Source organism: Schistocerca serialis, chromosome 11 (genome assembly GCF_023864345.2).
Source record: "Schistocerca serialis cubense isolate TAMUIC-IGC-003099 chromosome 11, iqSchSeri2.2, whole genome shotgun sequence".
Taxonomy (NCBI): Eukaryota; Metazoa; Arthropoda; class Insecta; order Orthoptera; family Acrididae; genus Schistocerca; species Schistocerca serialis.
The window spans coordinates 205,148,697-205,172,386 of NC_064648.1; the positions used below are offsets into that span (position 1 = coordinate 205,148,697).

A 23,690-nucleotide genomic window follows, 5' to 3' on the forward strand; every position below is an offset into this window, starting at 1 on the left:
AAAGAAAATTTTATTGACTTGGTAGGGAGATATCAATCGCTTTATGCAGGTGCACCTCGATTATTTGGATGCACTAGAGCCTGTACACCTTATGCATATCACAGACAGAGCAATATGACTAGTATACGGAAAATGGAGAAAATGTTTGTTTTAATAGAGCTAATGTGGGTATTTTATGCCCATCCATTTTGTAAACAGTGTGATGTGTGAGCCAGATACAGACAAAAACTACCACTGGAGCATGCTGCTATTGCGATTACGTTGTTGGGAGCACGTACCATATACACAAGTCACATTGTTTCTGAGTGTTCAGCAGCACATCGAACATGGCACGCTCAACGCCGATGTTTCACAGCACCGTCTGCGTGCCGACAGCTTAACTGACAGTCAACAATGTACAGGTGAATTAAAAGCAAGATAATTGTTGGTTTATATGTATTAACCGAGGTCATAACGCTAAAAACTGCCGTGCGACGAGTGAGGCCTTGTGTTCTATGTGCAAGAAATGTCATCACAAAGCTAACTGTACTGACACCGCTATCTGCAATTCATCTTATAAAGTTAGCATTACTTCCATATGGAAAAATAGATGTAACTTGCAGCAGATTTTACTAATCTTGGGACAGCTCGAGTTTGGATCAGAGGACGCAGAGGATTAAGCAGACTTACTCGCTGTGTTCTGGGCAGGCCACATCGTCTCCCTGTGTCTCATCAAAAATGTCTCAGGATATGGATGTGGAAGTAAGATGCGCAGCTCCAATGCTTGTCACTTCTCCTAAGTTGTTTATCAAGTTAAGTGTTTTCTCCAAGTGCTACAGCAAACCTGTGCGAGTTTAGGCCCGCCGCAGTCAATACCGGTCACGCGTAATCTGGTCGGTTGTAACAAACAGAACATTGCACTGGTGGGACAAAACATCTGCCTCTTACGAGTCAGTGATCCATCGCACGACATTTCTGGTGGGTGCCGACGCCGTCGTTGAGAACTCGTTCGGGACGGACACATTTCAGGCCTTCGGATTTTCTATCACCGAAACAGTTCACCCTGTATCCAATCGGGTATTGTATTCTCAATTGGAAGCACTGTGTGAGGAGTTTTCAGACTTGTTTTTGGAACGTACAGGGTGTGCTACAAATTTTTCTACTTTTCCACAAATATCACAAGGTCAATACTTTTCTAAAATTGATTTGTCTGAAATGTATCTGCAGGTTCTTGTGGATGACGAGTCTCAATATTAGCATACTTCTTTTGGTCTCTATCAACAATTGCACCTTCCTTTTGGTTTGGCTAGTGCCTCTGTTATTTTCCAAAGATTTTTAGGCCAAATGACTACACCTGTTCTGGGTTGCATTAATTATTTGGATGATATTGTTATCACAAGCTCTTCCACAGCTGATCATTTGAAACATTTGTGCACTCTGTTTTCTGTCTTACAGTCCGCAGACTTACAGCGTAGCCTCACGAAATCTCAGTTTTTTTTCATTGTTCATTTGGGGTCTGAGGTCTCACGGGATGGGGTTCACTTCCTGCCAGTCCACATCTGCGTTGTTATGACTATGCCTCGCCACTCGTCCATGAAAGAGCTTCGAGCCTTCCTTGAGAAAATAGCCTGCTACCAAAAATTTCTGCCAGGGTGGGCCACACTGGCCCACCAGTTGCAAGCCTTGTTACAAAAGAGTGTACTTCTCTGCTGGACCTGGACTGTGAAAGTGCTTTCGTTAGTCGCTGTCCTCACCCATCCGGCCCCTTCCCTTCTCCCATTCCAGCACTACACACCCGTCATTCCACCACCATACTCAGTATTTTTTTTTCTTTATTTTATTTTTCTATTTTTATTTATTTATTTCTCTTTATGTATCTCCTTTTCCGCTACTTCACCCCCCCCCCCTCTCCCCCACCTCTCCCCTGCCTGCCGCCAAACCTGCAGCACTTCACTGTTGGCTCTCCCCACCATACTACCCCTCCCCCTCCCCACCCTAGCCTCGTCCTTTCCCCCCACCCAGTCGCCACTCCCATCACGCACTGGTGCTGCTGCTCGCAGTTTGGTTTCGTTTTGCCCGAGACTTCAGTTTCGTGTGTGTGTGTGTGTGTGTGTGTGTGTGTGTGTGGCGGGGGCATGGGGGTGGTGGGTGGGGGGTGGAGGGAGTGGCGCACACGCATGTATGTCTTTTGCTGACAAAGGCCATCGGCTGAAAGTTTTAAGTGAGAAAATCTTTTTGTTGTGCCTATCTGCAACTCACAAGGGAACCTCCCCATCGCACCCCCCTCAGATATATGCTGGCACAGTGGATAGGCCTTGAAAAACTGAACACAGATCGATCGAGAAAACAGGAAGAAGTTGTGTGGAACTTTGAAAAAATAAGGAAAATATACAAACTGAGTAGTTGATGCGCAACATAATTAACATCAAGGACCCTGTGTACTCAGGAGCGCCGTGGTCCCGTGGTTAGCGTGAGCAACTGCGGAACGCGAGGTCATTGGTTCAAGTCTTTCCTCGAGTGAAAAATTTACTTTCTTTATTTTCGCAAAGTTATGATCTGTCCGTTCGATCATTGACGTCTCTGTTCACTGTAATAAGTTTAGTGTCTGTGTTTTGCGACCGCACCAGAAAACCGTGCGATTAGTAGACGAAAGGACATGCCTCTCCAATGGGAACCGAAAACATTTGATTGCAAGGTCATAGGACAACCGATTCCTCCACAGGAAAACACGTCTGATATATTCCATATGACACTGGTGACGGCATGTTGTTGACCCACCTAACTTGTACACTTGGCGAATGGGTAAAAACATTCTTCTACCTTGCCCGATTTAGGTTTTCTTGTGGGTGTGGTAATCACTCCCAAGAAAGTGATGAAAACATAAGAGCTTGCCACATAAACTGAAAATAAAAAATTAAAATTTTCACTCGAGGGACGACTTGAACCAAGGACCTCTCGTTCCGCAGTTGCTCACGCTAACCACGGGACCACGGCGCTCCTGAGTACACAGGGTCCTTGATGTTAATTATGTTGCGCATCAACTACTCAGTTTGTATATTTTCCTTATTTTTTCATAGTTCCACATGACTTCTTCCTGTTTTCTCGATCGATCTGTGTTTAGTTTTTCAAGGCCTATCCACTGTGCCAACTTATAACTAAATCTGAGGGGGGGGGGGGGGGGTGATGGGGAGGTTCCCTTGTCAGCATCTCATTCAGCTATATGGTAAGTAGCAACTTTCCTTCTCATAACATTGTTACATTCAATCCTGGATTTTCCATTGTTTGATTTTTTCATGTTTGTTTTGCTGTTCCAAACATTTCTGAAAGTGTTTTGTGGCATCCATTAAACACAGCGCACTGTGCAGAATTATTTCAGTTACCTTGTTCATTAATAATCAATTTTTGCCAGAATATTTACTTTCAGAGTGAGTGGCGAACAATATTTAATACTTCGTCCAAAGAACTTGAGAACTGAATTTGCTCTGAAGTCAGTTTTTAAGGACTTTTAAGCTCTTTGTGAACTGTTAAGAATAAATTCTAAAAGGAGATGAACTCACAACTCTGTGTCCTTCGAAAGGAGAAAATATCGATTTTTTAAAGAACCAGAGCCTATAAAGAGCACCCAGCACACCAATTATTCGTTTAATCGTCCTAATTCTACATATTTCATTTCTGTTTACTGTTCTAGAGAAACCTAACATCCGTATAAACATTATATGTTGTAATAAAAACATTACTCAGAGGGTGTACAATAGGTAAATAAAAAATATAAAGAGTAAGATGACATGAAATGTACATCCATTCAATCAGAAAATGGATAGTCTCTTATAACATCTGTATAGGCATCATGTACTTTAATCAAAACATTGCTCAATAGGGTGCAAAATAAATAAAGAAAAAATACAAAGAAAAAGAAGACATCAAACCCAGATCAATTCAGTGACAAAATGAGTAGTCTCTTACCATGCAATAGGCAGCTTGAGGTTGACATTGAAGTTGGTTTGGTAGTAATCCTTTCCCACACCCAGGGCCCTTGAGAGGCCAAAGTCTGAAATCTTCACCTTGTTCTTCGAGAACACTAGGATGTTACGTGCTGCAAGGTCCCTGAAAAAGTCCAAGCCCATTGGTTCAGTATACAGTATTGGTTCAGAATACAAAATGTAAGGGGAGCTTTGTTTTAACTAGGAGGTTTTAAATTTGCATTGCAATCAATAATTATTGTCAGTTACTAACACCTACTACTACTACAACTACTACTACTACTGCTACTGCTATGTGGACACTTTAACGTGTCCATTTTAGATGGAAAGCATTTCAAACTACAGTTGTGTAAAGTGGAAGCAGAGACTGGGCCTGAATCATCACTTTTACAACAGAACCCAAAACACGATGCTGCAGTCCACTGGTACAGTAGAATACTATGCCATGATGCATTTTCTGCATTCTTAGTGGAACAATGCTGCAACAATCCATGCTGAGTCAGTGAGGCTTACTTATTTATTTATTCAGTACTCTCTAGATCCAGGTAGTGAGTAAATCACAATGATTTGGAAAATGTTAAATTGTACAGAGACAAAATATAACTTACATGACAATAACAATATAATGGAAATAAAATATCAATTACACAACACATTCAGAGATTGTAAAGAAAAGAAACCTGTTACTTACCATAAATATGACACATTAAGTCTGACTTGAGCTGCTGGAGATGGCAGTCATGTGCGTGAGATGTGCTTGCTTGCTTTTGTGTGTGTGTGTGTGTGTGTGTGTGTTTTCCTTTTTCTGATGAAGGCTGTGGCTGAAAGCTAATTTGTAAGTGTCTTAAGGTACGTGTCCACTAGCAAGCAACTTCTCCAAGCACTTGCCGAGATGTTTGCACTAGAACAAAAACTTGGAAGAGTTTACTTCTGCAAGTCGCTTGCCAAACTTAATTTCAGAAACTTGCTGCAAGTACTTACAGAAGTGTTTCCACTAGAGATGCATAATGAGATCAGCAAGTGGATGTTTACAGTGTTGTTCTACAAACCATAGCAATTGCCATAGTTGTTGCATTATTATTATTATTATTATAGAAGAAAAATCATGACAGAAATCAAAAAGTTTAAAAAAAAAATTTTTTTTGGGTGAGGAAATGGATACAGAGGTGTATACATATTTACGAAGAAACACTATTCAAAGAATTAAAATCAAAGGACTTTGCTCAGATTAAAAACTTTATGAGAATGTTTTGTGCAGTTTTCAAAAATCTCCTGACTGTTGTACAAAAAAACATTTGAAACCAGGATACAAAAATTCTGCAAGCTGCATCACCAAGAGATCAGCTTTTAATTATTGTTTGACTTTTGCAACATGATTTATTACTTTTATTACAAATGTAACACAATCAAAAACAGGATACAAAAATGCTGCAAGCTCTATCACCAAAAGATCACCTTGTAAGTACTCTACAACTTTTGCAAACATTATTTAATACAAACACAATTCATTTATGTTTATGTTACGATTACACATCAGATACAATTTAAAGACTTCTCTACTGCCATTCTGCTTTTCCCTATGCCGAAACGAAGTAATCAGTTAATTTCTTTTCACACTTTCTTGGCAGACGGTGGCAAAGGATATATGTTTATGGGATTCCCATTGGACTTTTTTTTTAAAAAAAAAAAAAAAAAAAAAAAAAAAAAAATAGATACTGACAACTATAATTTCATTTAATAATTTTTTAAAATTTTATTAAAAAATATAAAATAAATTTGTCGCTGTTGGTAGCTATTTTCTCCATGTCTTTGACCACCCATAGATCCTTCCCTCACACAAGATGGAATTATGGAAACATGGTACACTTTTTTGGTTCGTCTGTCTTCGTGGCATTCTATTTATTGACAGAGACATTGTTGTACCAGTACTGAAAACACAAAACTCCTGCAAGTTTGAGAGAAACTTCCAGCAGGTGTTAAGTTCAGCAAATACTTGTGGCAAGGTGCAAGAAACTATTTCCACTAACTTGCAAAATCTAGTTTGGCAAGTAGATGGAACTTGCTGAAGTCAACTTACTAGGGCTGTTTCCAATTCCAATAACTTGCAGGAAGTAGCCTCTGCAAGAGACTAGAGGAAGTTTACTTGCTAGTGGACACACACTTTTATTGTACTTGTCTGCAACTTAACGTGCCACCTTTAAGGTGAGTAGCAATCTATCTTTTCCTTACGTTGTTGATATTCCAACCTGGAGTTTCCACTGTTTGAAAACGTATACTAAATTAATGAAAAATTGTGTTTCACTGTGGGAGGATGATTAATATATAGGAAGAAAAGTTATGCTAAATATTACAATAAATAATCACATAAATAGAAAAACCAAATTTTCTCTTGGCTACAATAGTGCTCAAAAAAAATGTAAGAGAGGTACCAATTTGAATTAACATATATTTAAGAAGACAGTAAAGATTAATATTATGATATAGACATAGTAGGTTACACTGTTTTATGTGGAGCAATACAATTGTGAAAAGGAAAGTTGCCACTCACCATATAGCAGACAGTTGCCCGAGACTACAGTCATGTGTGACAGTCTTTTTGTTGTGCCTATCTGCGAATCAGCATCTCCGCTATATGGTGAGTAGCATCTTTCCTTTTCACAATATTGTTACATTCCATCCTGGATTTTTCATTGGTTAATTTCTGACAAAGTTTATTTAAGGTTAGTAATGATAAAAGAGATGAAAAATATGACACAGTAACTTCAGTTTACACTGATTGTTAAGTGGTGCACAATGATTGTGTTTGGATTACATCCCCTGACAAAAAATTAACTAACTTTGGTTCTAACGTAATTGCATGTTTAGCAGTGATATTCATTTGGTCTCACTGTCAGATATTCATCAATTGTATAAAAACTATTGAGTACTCTTTGGGGGTTAGTTCGTATTTGGGCAAATGATTACAAAGACATTTAATATGTGATGGAAGTGCATTAAACAGCTTAATAAAAAAAATGAGCTCCTCATTCAGGCCATGAAAGCCCAAGGGTTGCCTACCAGCCACCGTGTCGTCCTGTGCCTTGTGGCACCGTGGAGCGAAGCAATACGAGGTGGATCGAGCATACGAGAGCTGTGGTAGGGAAGGTGAATGGTCAACTTCAGGAAAGAGTGGTTCACCTGTAAAGGAGATCAATATGGGATGCGACCTATTATAGAGTACTGCTCAAGTGTTTGTGATCCGTACCAGGTCAGAATGAAGGAAGATATCGAAGCAATTCAGAGGTGGGATTTGTTACCGGTAGGTTCGAACAACGTGTAAGTGTTACGGGTATGCTTTAGGAGCTCAAATGGGAATTCCTACAGGGAAGAAGACATTTATTTTGAAGGACATGTAAGCAGCAACATACACTGTGCGCAAGGATCACGAAGATAAGATGTGGAAAATTAGAGCTCATACAGAGGCACATAGACAGTCGCTTTTCCCTCGCTCTATTTGCGAGTGGAACAGGGACGGAAATGACTATTAGTGGTACAGGGTACCCTCTGCCACACACTGTACGGTGGCTTGTGGAGTATCTATGTAGATGTAGATGTGATACGGAGGGGCACGTGCTCAGCACGCTGCTCTCCCGGCCGTTTTGCAGGCTTTCCAGGCTGGGGAGCCGCTACTGCTCGGTCAAGCAGCTCCTCAGTTGGCATCACAAGGCCAAGTGCTGCCCGTACCAGTCCCGCCACCACAGAGAAATCCCTGGCAGTAATGGGAATCAAACATGGCTCCTCTAAATGGCAGTCATCTGCACTGAACACTTGGCTACAGAGGTGGACTTGAGCAGCTTAATGCTGGAGTAATAAATTCCTTTTTGAACCGGATTAAGACTTTGTTCTTCAATATGAAGAACATTTCTGGTTCTCGTGTCGTACTCATGATGTCTGCAATTGGCTGTGTCAAAAGGAAAGTTATTAGGGACAGAAGTCAACAAGGAAAAAAAAAAAAAATGCTGTATAGCAATGGTAAGGATCCCCAACCTTCCAAACAGTTACCAGCAAGAATGCCTGTGGTGGACATCATTCGCTATTGTAATTGCTTGGTTCCCTCAGAATATAATCACATATGATGATGATGATGATGATGATGATTGGATTGGATTGTAGGGTGCTCAACTGCACGATTATCAGTGCCCGTACAAATTCCCAACCTTTGCTCAGTCCAGTCTCATCACTTGCATGAATGATGATGAAATGATGAGGACAACACAAACACCCAGTCATCTCGAGGCAGGTGAAATAATCGCATAGGACATTAACGAATGCAAGTAGCAAGTACCCAGGAAGCCTTAATGGTAGCCTCTTCAGCCACTGAAGCAATAATCAGTGGTGCAAATGATGTTGGGTTAAGCCTTTTAAGAAGCTAAAGGCTGTGAGTTGACCAATTACATTTGTTGCTTATACAGGATGCCTCAAACCTCTTGGGTCTCACTGAAATAGGTGATAGTGGGTCCGCAACTGATTATACCGAGATAGGGAATAAATGGTCAGAAATACATGTTTATTGTGTTATGCACATACACAGCGTACACTGCATGACAATGTAGCTCATAATAACTGATCAAAGTGACAACTGCCAGTGTCAGTGCACGTACAGCAACAGCAAATGAAGTTCTAACCCACTCTCTCCGAGATCCCTGGCCTCTAATGTACCAGGAGACAGGAAATCTGGATCCTAGCAAGCAGGTCTTAACCCGTTTCTAAGGGAGTTTCCATACACCAACATCTTGATATAATCCCAGAGAAAAAAACTCCGGTGGTGTCAGATCAGTCAACCACACTGGCCGTGGAGCAGGACCTCCCCTTCCAATCCAACGATGAGCGTACGTGCTGTTCGTGTGCTCGTAGACATTTACACCAAATTAGGCTAGAGCAATGTTGTGTCAAAACCGTATCCTTTCGTCGACAACGAGGGTGCAGAATTCAAGAACTGTGGCAGCACATCTTGCAGGAACATCGGGTAATGTGGACTGGACAAATAGACAGATAGCAAATAAGGTACAATTAGGTCATCTCTGATGATGCTCACTCATACATTGGCAGAGAATCATTGACGATGCCCACCAATGTCAGTGGTGTAGGGATTGTCCTCACTCCAGACACTGCTGTTGCAAACACCATCAAGGGCGAAAGCAACCTCATCTGTGAGTAATACAAACTATACGAAGTTCTCCAGAATGAGATTTTCACTCTGCAGCGGAGTGTGCGCTGATATGAAACTTCCTGGCAGATTAAAACTGTGTGCCCGACCGAGACTCGAACTCGGGACCTTTGCCTTTCGCGGGCAAGTGCTCTACCAACTGAGCTACCGAAGCACGACTCACGCCCGGTACTCACAGCTTTACTTCTGCCAGTATCTCGTCTCCTACCTTCCAAACTTTACAGAAGCTCTCCTGCGAACCTTTTATACGAAGTTCTACTCTACAGCACTGCCGTGGATAATTGGCTGACAATCTGTTGGTCCCAGTGCTTGCACATGTTCTTTACGATGGAAGTGTAATACCTGTTCCACCAGTACTCTTCACACTGTATCCTTTGAAGCGGGCATTTCATGGGCAAGTTGACGGTTGCTTATTGCTGTGTGGTCCGCCACCCAATCTGACGCCATCTCATCAAAGTCTGGTATTCAGCCACATCTTTGCAGGAACCTCGGCTGGATCTCTGTCGCACAAATGACCTCATCTCTAGTTAAGTTGGTATTGATGTAAATAAACTTCTTCCCACTAGGATAACACCTGTTCATAAAACTTTCTCTGTACATTTGTGCTCCTTTACAGGCACTACATCCTGCTGCACTGTACATTAAACGTAAGTATGCTAACTGTGTGACAATTAATGTTCCCTCTTTGACTATGCATCAAGCACTGTACCAGTAATACACTTCACCACGAGCACATCGCATGGTGTCTAATGCAATGAACCAATGACCCCTAGGATAGTGGTGTGTGTGTGTGTGTGTGTGTGTGTGTGTGTGTGTGTGTGCAGTATAGGTTAATAATCTGGTGTGATGCATGCGGTCATCATGCAACACACTTGCTATGAGCTAAGTTGTGTACAGTATGTCTGCCTGGTGGTCAGCAGTGTATACTATTTAACATCAGTGGTGTATCCTCTGTAACACTCACTCACTGCCTGTTCCAGTGTACAGCAGACGCCTGGGATCTTTGCAAGAGTACGGCAGAACTTCATGCACCATATTAATACGTGAATTGAGATTCACTGTCATTGATTTGAACAATTATTATGAGCTATATTGTTGTAATATGGTGCACACTGTGCATGTCCGTGAGACACTACATATGCATTTCCGACCACTGGTTCCCTACATCAATACAATCAATTGTGGACCAACTATAACCTCTCTCAATTTGATACAAAGGGTTTGAGACGCCATGTATAAGCACCCAGAAATTTTGTAGCCTCAACTTTCTGTATTGACTGATCTCTACATTTTATGTCACTTTCTTCACAGTTTCTTTGTGGTGTATGGAACCTCATATAATGAGGTTTTATCTGCACCGAGCTAGATACCATTTGAAGAAAACCAGTTTGAGTTAAGTGAATAGCAACTATACACCTTCACATAATACGCTGGCTGGGTAAAGCTGATGCTTCCAGGATGGTCAAAAGTTCGAATGACTAGGAAACAAATGGGAGACCGTCACCTGTGAAGAAATCAGAATCACAAAGTAGAGAAAGTGGTGCTCCAAGAACAGCGTACTGTAACTCAGGCAATAGTGGAAAAAAGCAAAAATCAGTAATGGGTCCGTTTTCATTATCTTCTGTAACATTTCAAGCACAGCACGACAACAAACTGGGTAGCTCAGTTGGTAGAGCACTTGCCCACGAAAGGCAAAGGTCCCAAGTTCGAGTCTCGGTCTGGCACACAGATTCAATCTGCCAGGAAGTTTCGTATCAGTGCACACTCTGCTGCAGAGTGAAAATCTCATTCTGGATGACAACAGTCATTGCATGCAAGGATCTGCAACTGCTGACGGCCATTCAAAAATCGCACTGACTTGAAGCAACAGCAAAAATGTTGCAGCTGCCTCACGGTAATCCAGGAGACTTCTTTAGCTCCCTAATCACTGCGACAAGTTGTGATTCATTGCTACGAACTCAACACAAAGGAGCACACCAAGCTGTGCAAGCGTGTTGATTAACCACCACTGAAAAAGGCAAAGACCAATTTGTCATCAGGCAAGGTGATTCTGGGTGTATTTTGGATTGCCACAGTGTGGTGTTACAAGAGTAGGGTCATAAGAGGCAAACCGTCACCAGTACATACCAACAGGATCCCCCAACGAGGTCAGTCGGAGGCTATCGAGACAAAGTGTCGCGGGAAGCTATTCTAGGGGTGTTTTTGCTCCACGACAATGGACCGGCTAATTCAGCACAGCACACTGCTTCTTTGGGCTGTCAGATGCTGCCTCACAACCACACATTCTGCAGACATAGCGCGCAGTGACGTTTTCCTCTTTCTTCTGATGAAGTGTGTTCAAAAAGTATTGGGAATTTCATCGTTTCGTGGGTTATTTAGTCCAATTTATACAATTTTCCACTGTTGTGTTCCTAAAGATGTCTGAAATGTATCTGTACACTGCTAGCCATATTGGATGGGTATGAAACACATGAAAGCAAAATTTGTGCCAAAGGTTTGGAATTTCGAGCAAAAACAGTGGAGAAGGGAAGATGCTCAGGAGTTGCTAAATGGAATCAACGATGATGCAGAACAACTGAAATGTCCAGAACGTGATGAAAGATTGGTGTACACGTATGATGTCGAAACTAAGGCTCAGGCATTGTGCATCAGCAAGACCGAAAAATTTCTCAGCAAGTGCAGTCGAATGTGAAGATTCTGCTCACTGTATCCTTCAATTTTAGCGCCATAGTGCATCATGAATGGGGTACTATCCACAAGTTCAATGGCATTTGCAGGACGCAATCCAGAAAAAGCCCAATTTGTAGTGAAACAATTCACGGGTTTTGCACCATGATAATGCGCCTGATCACAGTTCATTGCTTATTCATGAATTTTTGGTGAAAAACTGTAACGATGCATGCAGCCTTCATATTCATGAGATATGGGTCCATGTGACATTTTTCTGTTTCCAAAACTAAAAAGAACCTTAAACAGCCGTCATTTTACAAGCACTGCTCAAAGAGCCAAGTGCTATCCCACTGATCGAGTTCAACAAGTGTTTCAGGGCTTGGAAGAAGGACTGCCATAAGTGTAAAATATCTAATGGAGACTATTTTGAATAACGTAACGTTAATGTTGACAAATAAAATAATTTAAAAAAATGAAAATTCACAATACTTTTTGAACACACCTCATATTTCTGGAATGACAAGATAATTTTCCTGAACAGGTAGAATGCAGACTTATAAAAGAAAAGTTCCCACCACACCATCCATCACAGGAAAATATTAGCTTGGTGTAAAATTTGAAACTTTCCCGGTGAATCAACTGTTCAAAAAGATTTCAGGTTTGTAGCCTGTCGTCGTAAACTTCATTGCACAATATTTCGACTGGACAACTGCCAGCCATCTTCAGGTGAGCCGAACGAGGACCAACGAAGACGTTTTCCGCCCCAGCTTATATAGTGTGCTGATAGTACTGCTGCGCATGCGTTGCAGTCGCAGAGACAGAAGGGCCACACCGCCCAGTGACAGTGCCCTCGCTGGTGGAACTGCAACACTCAGCTGCCGTCGGTATTGTCACCGGCCACAGCTATCAAAGTCTTCTGGCGTCTTCGTCTCGAGCAAATTTCGGAGATGATGGGATTCCACGAGCTATTCAATTGGTAATCAGTATCACAATTCATTAGATTTCCCGCAATGCGTATTTCAACAGATTCTTTGATAAAGGAGTCACAAAAAGTTGTTGGTGTGGCCAAAATCAATGTGGTATGGCCTATATAAGACAGACAACGCGTACAGTGGAAGAGCGTTGTACAGAACATCAACATTGCACTCGCCTACTGAAACCCAGTAAGTCTCCTGTTGCGGAACATTGTATTTCTATCGGACATTCAATGGAGTATGACAAAACTTCGATTTTGGCCACAGCAACAACTTTTTGGGACTCCATTATCAAAGAATCCATTGAAATACGCATTGCGGGAAATCTAATGAACTGTGACAGTGGTTACCAATTGAATAACGCTTGGAATTCCGTCATCACCGAAATTTACTCGAGACGAAGACGCCAGAAGACTTCGATAGTTATGGCCAGCGACAATACTGACAGCAGCCGAGTATTGCAGTTCCACCAGCGAAGGCGCTGTTGCTCGGTGGTGTTGCTTTTTGTCTCCGTGACTGCAACGCATGCGCGGCAGTATTATCAGCACACTATATAAGCTGGAGCGGAAAGCGTCTTTGTCGGTCCTCGTTCGGCTCACCTGAAGATGGTTGGCAGTTGTCAAGCCGAAATATCGTGCAATGACGTTCACGACGACGGGCTCCAAGCCCGAAATCTTTTTGAACATTAGGTGGTGCATAAATTTGTAGTGTTTTGGCTTTGCATGTTGGTATTCCAGTTGTTATGGTTTTATTTATGGGTTGTCATTTTTTATTTGTAGTTTTCTGTTGCTATTTTAGTTTGTATATTGTCATTTCATTGTTAGAGACATTGAATGGAGCTTTGGACACTAGAAAATGTAATGCCAAGTGGAGAAATTGGAACATTTCTGAGTTATTATTCTGTTTGAGTTCAATAAGGGGGTGACAGCAGTGGGGACAGACAGAAACATTTGCTTTGTGTACAGGGATAATGCCACTGGACAGAGCATGGCAAGTACATAGTGTTCTTGTTTTAAGGACGATTGATTTGACATTAGTGACTCCCCACATTCTGGAAAATTTTCAGGGTTTGACGAAGGTTGTTTAAATGCATTGACATACGACGATCCACATCAGAGTACTCGAGAACTGGCAAATGTGATGAACTGTGATCATTTCACCACCATACGACATTTTTACACAATGGGAAAGCTTCAAATAATTAGGTGTACGGGTACTGCAAGCTTTAAGCCAGAGTCACAAAAAATCAGCAGATGGCCATATGTGCAACTCTGTTTGCTCACCATCCATCGATATGTGAAGAACAGCAACCATACCATATTGTTACTGATGACAAGAAATGGAGTCTTTATGATAACATAACAAAAAGAAAGGAATGGTTGAACCCAGATGCAGTCCGAGAACAATGACCAGAAGACTGTGTGGGATTGATGCTAGTCCACAATAATGGCGGCCCGCATTCTGCTAGACTGACAAAAAACATTATACAGGAGTTGTAACATTACATGAGTATGTCCAACATAGTCGGATCTACTTTGCGTCACATGAATGTAGGGGAGTCTAAACAAATAGTGACCCATGACGACATATCAGCTTGAGCTTTTTTTATACATGTCATTCATTTCTAAATTTTATTATTTACAGAGTAAAGAATTTAATTATGTACAAAATTTAATAGGTAATGAGTTTTAATGAGATAGATAGAAATATGTTTTGAAATAGCAAATAACCTTGTTGCATTATGCAGGTTTTCTCTTTGTAAGAACAAAAACTTCTGTGCTGTTCGAGTGCACGATCAAATAGTCGTTGAGTGGGGATATGCTGTAACTTTCATGAATGGGCATAGAATTGTTAATTTACAACCTGCAGTTGATTTAAAAATTATTCTAGGGAACCACGGCCTGACTTTGGTGCAAAAAATTCGCACGCGTATTCTCAAATATTGGCGCGAAGTTTAAGATACATGGCTGGATATTGGATGCTATCATTGTGTGCAAGATTCAGTATCATTAACCGCAATTTACAGACATTAGCTTGATGATAACTATCAAAGACGAATATGAGCAGCATAGTAATCGTCTTGATGCTTAAAGCAAACGAGAAGCGATTTACTGTCGGGATAAGACAAACATTAATCATTGCATAGTCAGCTTCTTGATACTGTGAGTGACTTCTGGATTTTATGAGCTTTTTTTTTTTCCAGCTAATTGGTATTAATAAACTTCTTTCGAGATTGAAACTTCATCAATGATTTCACGTTCATTCAGTTTAGTAGAATGAGAAATGTTCGTACTTCAGTCATCAGTCTTCTCAAACCAGAGGCACGAGTGACGCTCCCTCAGAGCACTACGATATCGTGAATCACCACACGCATGTGCCCCCTTCTCACTACATTGCTGCATTGAAAACCCCGAGATACAGCCGTGGTACGAAGAAGGAAGAAAGATGAGGAAAGATCAGCGAAAGAAACGGAGCAAAGAGAGAAGGGGATGTCACAGAGTCATGCTGGGAAGTCATTCTGCAGTCATCTTATTCACCTAATCTCGTGCCCTCAGATTTTAACATTCTCCGTTCTGTATCGAAAAACCTTCAAGAAGCTTCTTTTCTAGACGAAAATGCACTTCGAACTCGGCTCGGCAAGTGCACTGTCACAAAATCACGCGATTTCTACAGTTGAATGAAAAACTTACCCCATCATCAGGAGACTGTTGTAAATAGTGAAGGAGAATATATTATTGACGACTAAAGCCTCTGTTCTGTTTATTAAATGTATAGAAAAACATTACAAAGTTGTGCTCCAACCTAATATGCACTGAATCCGAGGGTGAAGGTATAGAGAAGAACTGACACCATCAAGATTTCCCAGTCGTAGGTCGATTTTTTAGGTGACAATCAGAGTGTATTACGGGAGCCCTCTCGGCACCTCACCTGTGGATGAGCCGCTTGGCCTCGAGGTACTGCATGCCGTCGCAGATCTGCACGGCGAAGTCGCAGAGCGTCAGCACGGGGAAACTGGGCCGCAGCGACGGCTCCTTCAGGCACTCCAGCAGCGAGCGCAGCGGAGCCAGCTCCGTCACCTGCAACCGCCACGTGTGCCGAACCGACCTTTATTCTGTTCACAGCTGCCTTCCCTACCACAGCTTATCTTTGTGTCTGTAGGACCCTGAAAACATCTGCACAACAATGTGAATTTGTCGATATGTGCTGCATGTCTGTTTTGGAAGCAGATTTGTTCCGTTCAGTCTCTTAGTTTGCTATTGGCAACAGTAATGCCCACTTTGCTCTTTCCAAACAAGCTTGCTTTTATAGGGTGTAAATGTGAAAAAAATTCCTAGATCTTTCCCATACTTCCTGGGTAAAAGTACACTTTTTCTAAAGTGAAAACACACTATACCTCTGGTGAAGGCACATTTTTCTGATGTTATATGACAATATACTTTCCCTCAGAACATGATGATGTGATGATGATGATGATGATGATGATGATGATGATGATTGGTTTGTGAGGTGCTCAGCTCTGCAGTTATCAGTGTCCGTACAAATTCCCAACCTTTGCTCAGTCTAATATCACCACTTTCCGGTATGATGATGAAAATGATCAGGACAACACAAACACCAGTCATCTCGAGGTAGGTGTAAATCCCTGACCCCGTTAGGAATCGAACCCGTGGTCCCTCAGAACAGTAAAACTCCTAAATCCTTTGAATTGGGAAGGTTTTATACATTGGCATAGAACTTCCCAGAACTTTAGGAAATGAAACCCTGCAAAAAAACAATGGATTTTGGAAAGATCTTTGGTGCACGGTAACATGCACATGCCATATTTTTGTATTATAAAATTATAAACACCAATTTCAAAAAATACAGCATGTTAGCTCCTGCAGCACTGAAATCAAGATTGTGGCGTGTTTATTAGTCAGCCACAGCTCGTGCCATGTGATCTCACCAGCCAATCACAGCAGATATTCAGAGCAGGGACAATTGATGCAGTTGGCCAATGAGAACAGCACTGTTGAATCGTGCAAACACACAAATGGGAAAAGTTAATGGTTTAAATTAATATACACACAGTATAGCTACAACAAAAGCTAAGTTTTCACATATAATATTGGTCATCAGAAATGTTTTGTTGTCCCCCTCTCCCCCCAAGGATGTGATTAGGCAGTATCCTAACACAGCTTAAATTGCAGCAGCTGAATATTTCTGACAAGCAGGATTGTAAATTTCATTTCTGAGCATTGAGCATTTGGTGGGTTACCTGGCTATATAGATGTTCCATCAAGCAATTTGTCTTTTCCATAGAAAAGTCGAATATGTGTCAAGTTGCTCAAGAACTAACTTTGTACTTTTTTTTTTCAAAGGATAGTTATACTTTTTGCCATCATAATTGCATAACATGTAATCTATGAAAGAACTAATATAAATATTAGAAAATAATCTTTAAACTCAACATTTTTAGTGTGTTTTACCATTTAAGATATTTCAAACACAAATGTGCCAGTAAAATTTTAAAAAAATGTTGTAAATGGCTGGTCTCTGGGTCTGAAATTCTTTTAAGTGGCTCGTCCTCAGCATTAAGCTTCAAGTGAGAGTTTAATGCTCTGTCATTTAAAAAAAATCATTGGACATTTCCAAATGTAACATAATTCATCTTGTGTAAAAGGAAATTTACTTTGACAGCAATGCTTCTCAGATCACTATTTGCAATATTTTCCTGCAATCTGTCAGGAATGTAAACAGTTGTGATGTCACATTCATCGAAACAAGGCCCACAATCTCACGTGCTCTGTATCGTAAGTAGTTTGTTGTTATAAAGTATTGCACAGTCTTTAACATATTTTGTTATTAGCAAACACTTGTGTAAGCACTGATTTGTGTTGTTTAAAGGGCACATTCCTTTTTTTGTTACTAAAGTTTTATTTTAGTGTTATTCTCCTGTTTATGTTTTATTGCTGCAGTACTGTTCTGTAGTAGCAGGCTGAAGTGAAATTCTTTATTGGAGTATCGGTTCTTGCCAGTCAAAATTACAAAAAATTAACTGAAAACTAAAACAACGAATGGTTCCTGGAATTCTAATAAATTCCTGGGTTTTTCCTGGATTTGTCATGAATAAACAAAATCATGGGTTTTTTTCCTCCAGATTTCCTGGTTGTTTCTTGGCACATACACCCCCGATTCAGTACTGCTTGCTTCCACCTCAGGTTTGTTTTTTCCGGCATTGTTGGTTGTATGTTAACAGTGATACAACCGTACAATGGAGAGGTTTACTGGTGGAGAGGTGGCTGATACGCGCTTTGTACGAGTGCATTGGAAGAGCGGCAGAACCATGCTATGCTAAGCTGTTTACACGACATCAGTAACCCCATCACAATAATAAATGAAAAGCACCAGTTTGCTTTTGTTCTACAATATTACTTTTATTGTAAACCGGTTTTCGGCTTACAAGGCCATCTTCAGACATTTACTGAGGGTGATAATACTTAGTAAATGTCTGAAGATGGCCTTGTAAGCCGAAAACCAGTTTACAATAAAAGTAATATTGTAGAACAAAAGCAAACTGGTGCTTTTCATTTATTATAATGTTGTTCTACCAAGAACCGACAGAAGATTCTGTTGATGTAACCCCATCACAATTATTCTGCATCAGATGCTTGTTTCATTACTCGCGCGCGCGCGTGTGTGTGTGTGTGTGTGTGTGTGTGTGTGTGTGTTTTGATGGCATATAACAGGCTTTTTAACATTTGTGAATGTGTTTTCTCAGAAACAGAAATGCAATGTCCAGACTGAAATAACAAGATCAGTGGTGTTGGCATGTTCAGTATTTCCTTACAAACCAATTTCAGTTCCTTTACATCCACTGGTTTCATTTTTTTCTGATCCTCATCTAACTTTTCATTTTTTTTCTGATGTAAGGAAGAAGGAAGTTTTACACCTCGTAAAGTACAAAGTCATCAGAGGTCGAGTATTTGATGGGGATGTGAAACGACTGGCAAGGAAATTGGCTCCTAGCATTTGCCTGGGGTCATTTAATGGGGGTAGGACGTCAAACGGGCCGACTTGGAGCAGGAGAGGCACCACAGGACATTTTAATTTCCACTGTCTATACTTTTACAAATAAATTCATAAAACTTTGTCAGCATCACCAGGAAGGATTCAAAATTCACACTCTTATGAGTGGAACTTCTAAAATAATAACGAAAGAATTTTTTTACGTGTGAAATTTCATCTTTTTTTCACTTATTAATGGCAGCATTCATCGCTATAGGCACACTTTTCTTCATACGTAAGAGAGATCCTTCGATGAATTTTGCACAGTATACAAACCATACTTAAAGGTGTATGAAACTGTAGAATTTTCCAAATCTATTAAAAACTGTGGTAATAAATTGAGGTAAATAACTACAAAAATTTGTGTTTTTTCTAATCATGAAGTTTAAAATATAACAGCTCATTCATTTTTTCATAAGTTACATAAATTCTAGAGTTTCATACACCTGTAAGTACAGTATGTATGCTGTGCAAAATTCATTGAAAAATCTCTCAAACTTATGAAGGAAAGTGTACCTATACCAACAAATGCTGCCATTAGTAAGTGAGAAAAAAAATGATGAAATTTCACACGTAAAAAAAATTATTTTGTTATGTTTTTGAACTTCCACTGCAGTGAGTGTGAATCCTGAATCCTTCCTGGTGATGCTGACAAAGTTTTATGAATTTATTTGTAAAAGTATACACACTGGAATAAATGATGACTAACTGACAACCTCAGCTGCCGACAGGTGTTGTTGATATACCTTGATGTGGACAGCTGAAAATGTGTGCCCCGACCGGGACTCGAACCCGGGATCTCCTGCTTACACGGCAGACGCTATATCCATCTGAGCCACCGAGGACACAGATGAATAGCGTGACTGCAGGGACTTGTCCCTTGCACGCTTCCCGTGAGACTCACATTCCCAACTGTCCACAATTCTACATATGTAATGTACCTTATAGACATTTGCCCACCCACTCATTACCCGCACACGCTTTGGCGATTCCCATAAGAGTTCGGGCAACCTGTGCGCATTCGTACAGATGAAGGTCAATGGCTGGGTAGCCTTTAACTATATATACGAAGACAGTAACTTGTTCTCGAAAGAACAGTTACTGTTGATGACCGTGCAGCTTTTCCCTGGAATAAATGATGACAGTTGGGAATGTGAGTCTCACGGGAAGCGTGCAAGGGATAAGTCCCTGCAGTCCCGCTATTCATCTGTGTCCTCGGTGGCTCAGATGGATAGAGCGTCTGCCGTGTAAGCAGGAGATCCCGGGTTCGAGTCCCGGTCGGGACACACATTTTCAGCTGTCCACATCGAGGTATATCAACAACACCTGTCGGCAGCTGAAGTTGTCAGTTAGTCATCATTTATTCCAGGGAAAAGCTGCACGGTCATCAACAGTAACTGTTCTTTTGAGAACAAGTTACTGTCTTCGTATATATAGTATAGACACTGGTTATTAAAATGTTCTGTGATGCCTCTCCTGCTCCACGTTGGCCCGTTTGATGTCCTACCCCCCTTAAGGGAATCACAGCAAACCTGAATGTGGATGACCACACGAGAATTTGGACCATTGTCTTACCAAACAGAGGTCCAGTGTGTTACCGGCGCACTGTTCCCCTCGGTGCATTATCGTACATTTTGCAAATTTTTTCCCTGTTCTTTTGCCGTCCCTCAGCCTCGCCCCAGTGGTAACACCAGACCTCATCAGACCACCGACATCAGTCGGCAAGCAGCGTGTGCGCTCGGTCCTGGCGAGACCGACTGAGGAGCTACTCGACTGAAGAGTAGCGACGCCGGTCAAAGAACTGACAGGGGCCAGGAGAGTGGTATCCCGACCACGTGCCTCTCTGTATACCCGTCCAGTGTCGCCTAAAGGCCGACTATCACACGGTGGCCGGTCAATACCGTTGCACCTTCGAGGCCTGTTTGGACACCATTTGTTTGTTTTTTGTACTTTTACTACCTCAGAATGAAGAAGAGTTTTGCTCTTTCTGCTGCTGTTGCTGCTTCATTTACATAAATAACCCTCTGACTCAAACGGCAGTTTTGTTTCTGTAAAAGCTGCAGATAAACTCTTGCTACTTGTATTTTATCCGAGGCAAGTCTTCCGGTCCAGATGGTATACCGATCAGGTTCCTTTCAGAGTATGCAGAGACAATAGTGCCTTTCTTACAAGGGAACCTCCCCATCGCACCACCCTCACATTTAGTTATAAGTTGGCACAGTGGATAGGCCTTGAAAAACGGGAAGAAGTTGGTTGGAACTACGAAATAATAAGCAAAATATGCAAACTGAGTAGTCCATGCGCAAGATAAGCAACATCAAGGACGATATGAGCTCAGTATCGCCGTGGTCCCGTGGTTAGCGTGAGCAGCTGCGGACCGAAAGGTCCTTGGTTCTAGTCTTGCCTCGAGTGAAAAGTTTAATTTTTTATTTTCAGTTTATGTGACAAACTCTTATGTTTTCATCACTTTTTTGGGAGTGATTATCACATCCACAAGAAAACCTAAATCGGGCAAGGTAGAAGAATCTTTTTACCCATTCGCCAAGTGTACAAGTTAGGTGGGTCGACAACATATTCCTGTCATGTGACGCACATGCCGTCACCAGTGTCGTATAGAATATATCAGACGTGTTTTCCTGTGTAGGAATCGGTTGACCTATGACCTTGCGATCAAATGTTTTCGGTTGCCATTGGAGAGGCACGTCCTTTCGTCTACTAATCCCACAGTTTTCCGGTGCGGTCGCAAAACACAGACACTAAACTTATTACAGTGAACAGAGACGTCAATGAACGAACAAACAGATCATAACCTTGTGAAAATAAAGAAATTAAACTTATCACTCGAGGGGAGACTTGAACCAAGGACCTCTCGTTCCGCAGCTGCTCACGCTGACCCCGGGGCCACGGCGTTCCTGCACTCGCATTAACCTAGATGTTGCTTATCTTGTGCATGGACTACTCAGTTGGTATATTTTGCTCATTTTTTCATAGTTCCACACAACCTTCCTGTTTTCTCGATTGATCTGTGTTGAGTTTTTCAAGGCCTATCCAGAGTGCCAACATATATCTAAATCTGAGGGGGATGCGATGGGGAGGTTCCCTTGTTAGCAATCATATACAACCGCTCACTTGACAAAAAGTCTGTTCCAGAAAACTGGAAAGTAGCACAGGTCACTCCAATACTCAAGAAAGGAAATAGGAGTAACCAATTGAATTACAGACCCATATCACTGACCTCAATTTGCAGTAGGATTTTGGAGCATATACTGTACTTGAACATTATGAATCACCTTGAAGAAAATGACTTATTGATACATAACCAACACGGATTCAGAAAATATTGTTCTTGTGCAACACAGCTGGCTCTTTATTCCCATGAAGTAATGAGTGCTGTCGACAAGGGATCTCAGATCAATTCCATATTCCTAGATTTCCAGAAGGTTTTTGATACCGTTTCTCACAAGCAACTATTAATCAAATTGTGTGCTTATGGAGTATTGTCTCAGTTAGGTGACTGGATTCGTAGTGATAAATGGTAAATCATCAAGAAGAACAGAAGTGATATCTGGCGTTCCGCAAGGTAGTGTCATAGGCCCTCTGCTGTTCCTGATTTACATAAATGATCTAGGAGATAATGTGAACAGCCCCCTTAGATTGTTTGCAGATGATGCTGAAATTTACCGTCTAGTAAAATCGTCAGACGATCAATTCCAATTACAAAATGATCTAGTGAGAATTTCTATATTGTGCAAAAAACGGCAATTGGCACTAAACAAAGAAAAGTGTGAGGTCATCCACACGGGTACTAAAGGAAATTTGATAAATTTTGGGTATATGATAAATCGCACAAATTTTAGGGCTGTCAATTCGACTAAATACCTAGGAATTTCAATTACGAGCAACTTAAATTGGAGAGACCACATCTATCATATTGTGGGGAAGGCAAAACAAAGACTGCACTTTGTTGGCAGAACACTTAGAAGATGCGACAAACCCACTAAAGAGGCAGCCTACACTACACTTGTCCGGCCTCTGCTGAGATATTGCTGCGTGGTGTGGAATCATTACCAGGTAGTATTGATGGAGGACATGGAAAAAGTGCAAAGAAGGGCAGCCCGTTTCGTGTTATCGCGCAATAGGGGTGAGAGTGTCACTGATATGATGCGCGAGTTGGCGTGGCAGTCACTGAAACAAAGGCGGTTTTCTTTGTGGGGAGATCTATTTACAAAATTTCAATCACCAACTTTCTCTTCCGAATGCGAAAATATTTTGTTGACACCCACCTATGTAGGGAGCAATGATCATAATAATAAAATAAGAGAAATCAGAGCTCGAACAGAAAGATTTAGGTGTTCCTTTTTCCCAAGCGCCATTCGAGAGTGGAATGGTAGAGAAGTAGTATGAAAATGGTTCGATAAACCCTCTGTTGGGCACTTAAGTGTGAATTGCAGAATAACCATGTAGATGCAGATGTAGATCTTCACAGTTTCAAACAATGTATTCCATTCAACATGGTCAAAAGCTTTCTCTAAATGTACAAATACTATGAACACCTCTTTGCCTTTCTTTAACTTTTCTTCTAAGACAGATTGTAAGGTCAGTGTTGCTTCATGTCTTCCTACATTTCTCCAGAATCCAAACCGATTTTGCCCAGAACAGCATCTATCAGCTGTTTTATTATTTTGTCGATAATTTATGTCAGTATTTTGCAGCCAGTACTTTGAACTAAACTGACTAAATTCCTTCTATTAAACTTTTTGAGGTTACAGAATTTTTTTCGTACTCAAATTCACGATATTTCCCTCGCACGTCAGAGTTGCAAAGTCTTCTGGA

The 23,690-nt window shown here is 41.2% G+C and overlaps 1 protein-coding gene and 1 non-coding gene across 2 annotated transcripts in view; one reads left to right on the top strand and one right to left on the bottom strand.

Moving 5' to 3' along the window:
• Window positions 1-23,690, bottom strand: part of LOC126426657 (activated Cdc42 kinase-like) — a 386,532-nt gene that overhangs the window by 248,797 nt on the left and 114,045 nt on the right. Inside the window, exons 5-6 of the mRNA XM_050088543.1 lie at window positions 15,738-15,886; window positions 3,943-4,083 (exon numbers count right to left, since the gene is read on the bottom strand). Of these exons, the coding sequence (XP_049944500.1) occupies window positions 3,943-4,083; window positions 15,738-15,886 (290 nt within the window). The remainder of the gene's footprint in view (window positions 1-3,942; window positions 4,084-15,737; window positions 15,887-23,690) is intronic.
• Trnat-ugu (transfer RNA threonine (anticodon UGU)) lies at window positions 20,069-20,143 on the top strand. Its single transcript has one exon. It is a non-coding gene; the product is annotated as a tRNA-Thr (tRNA).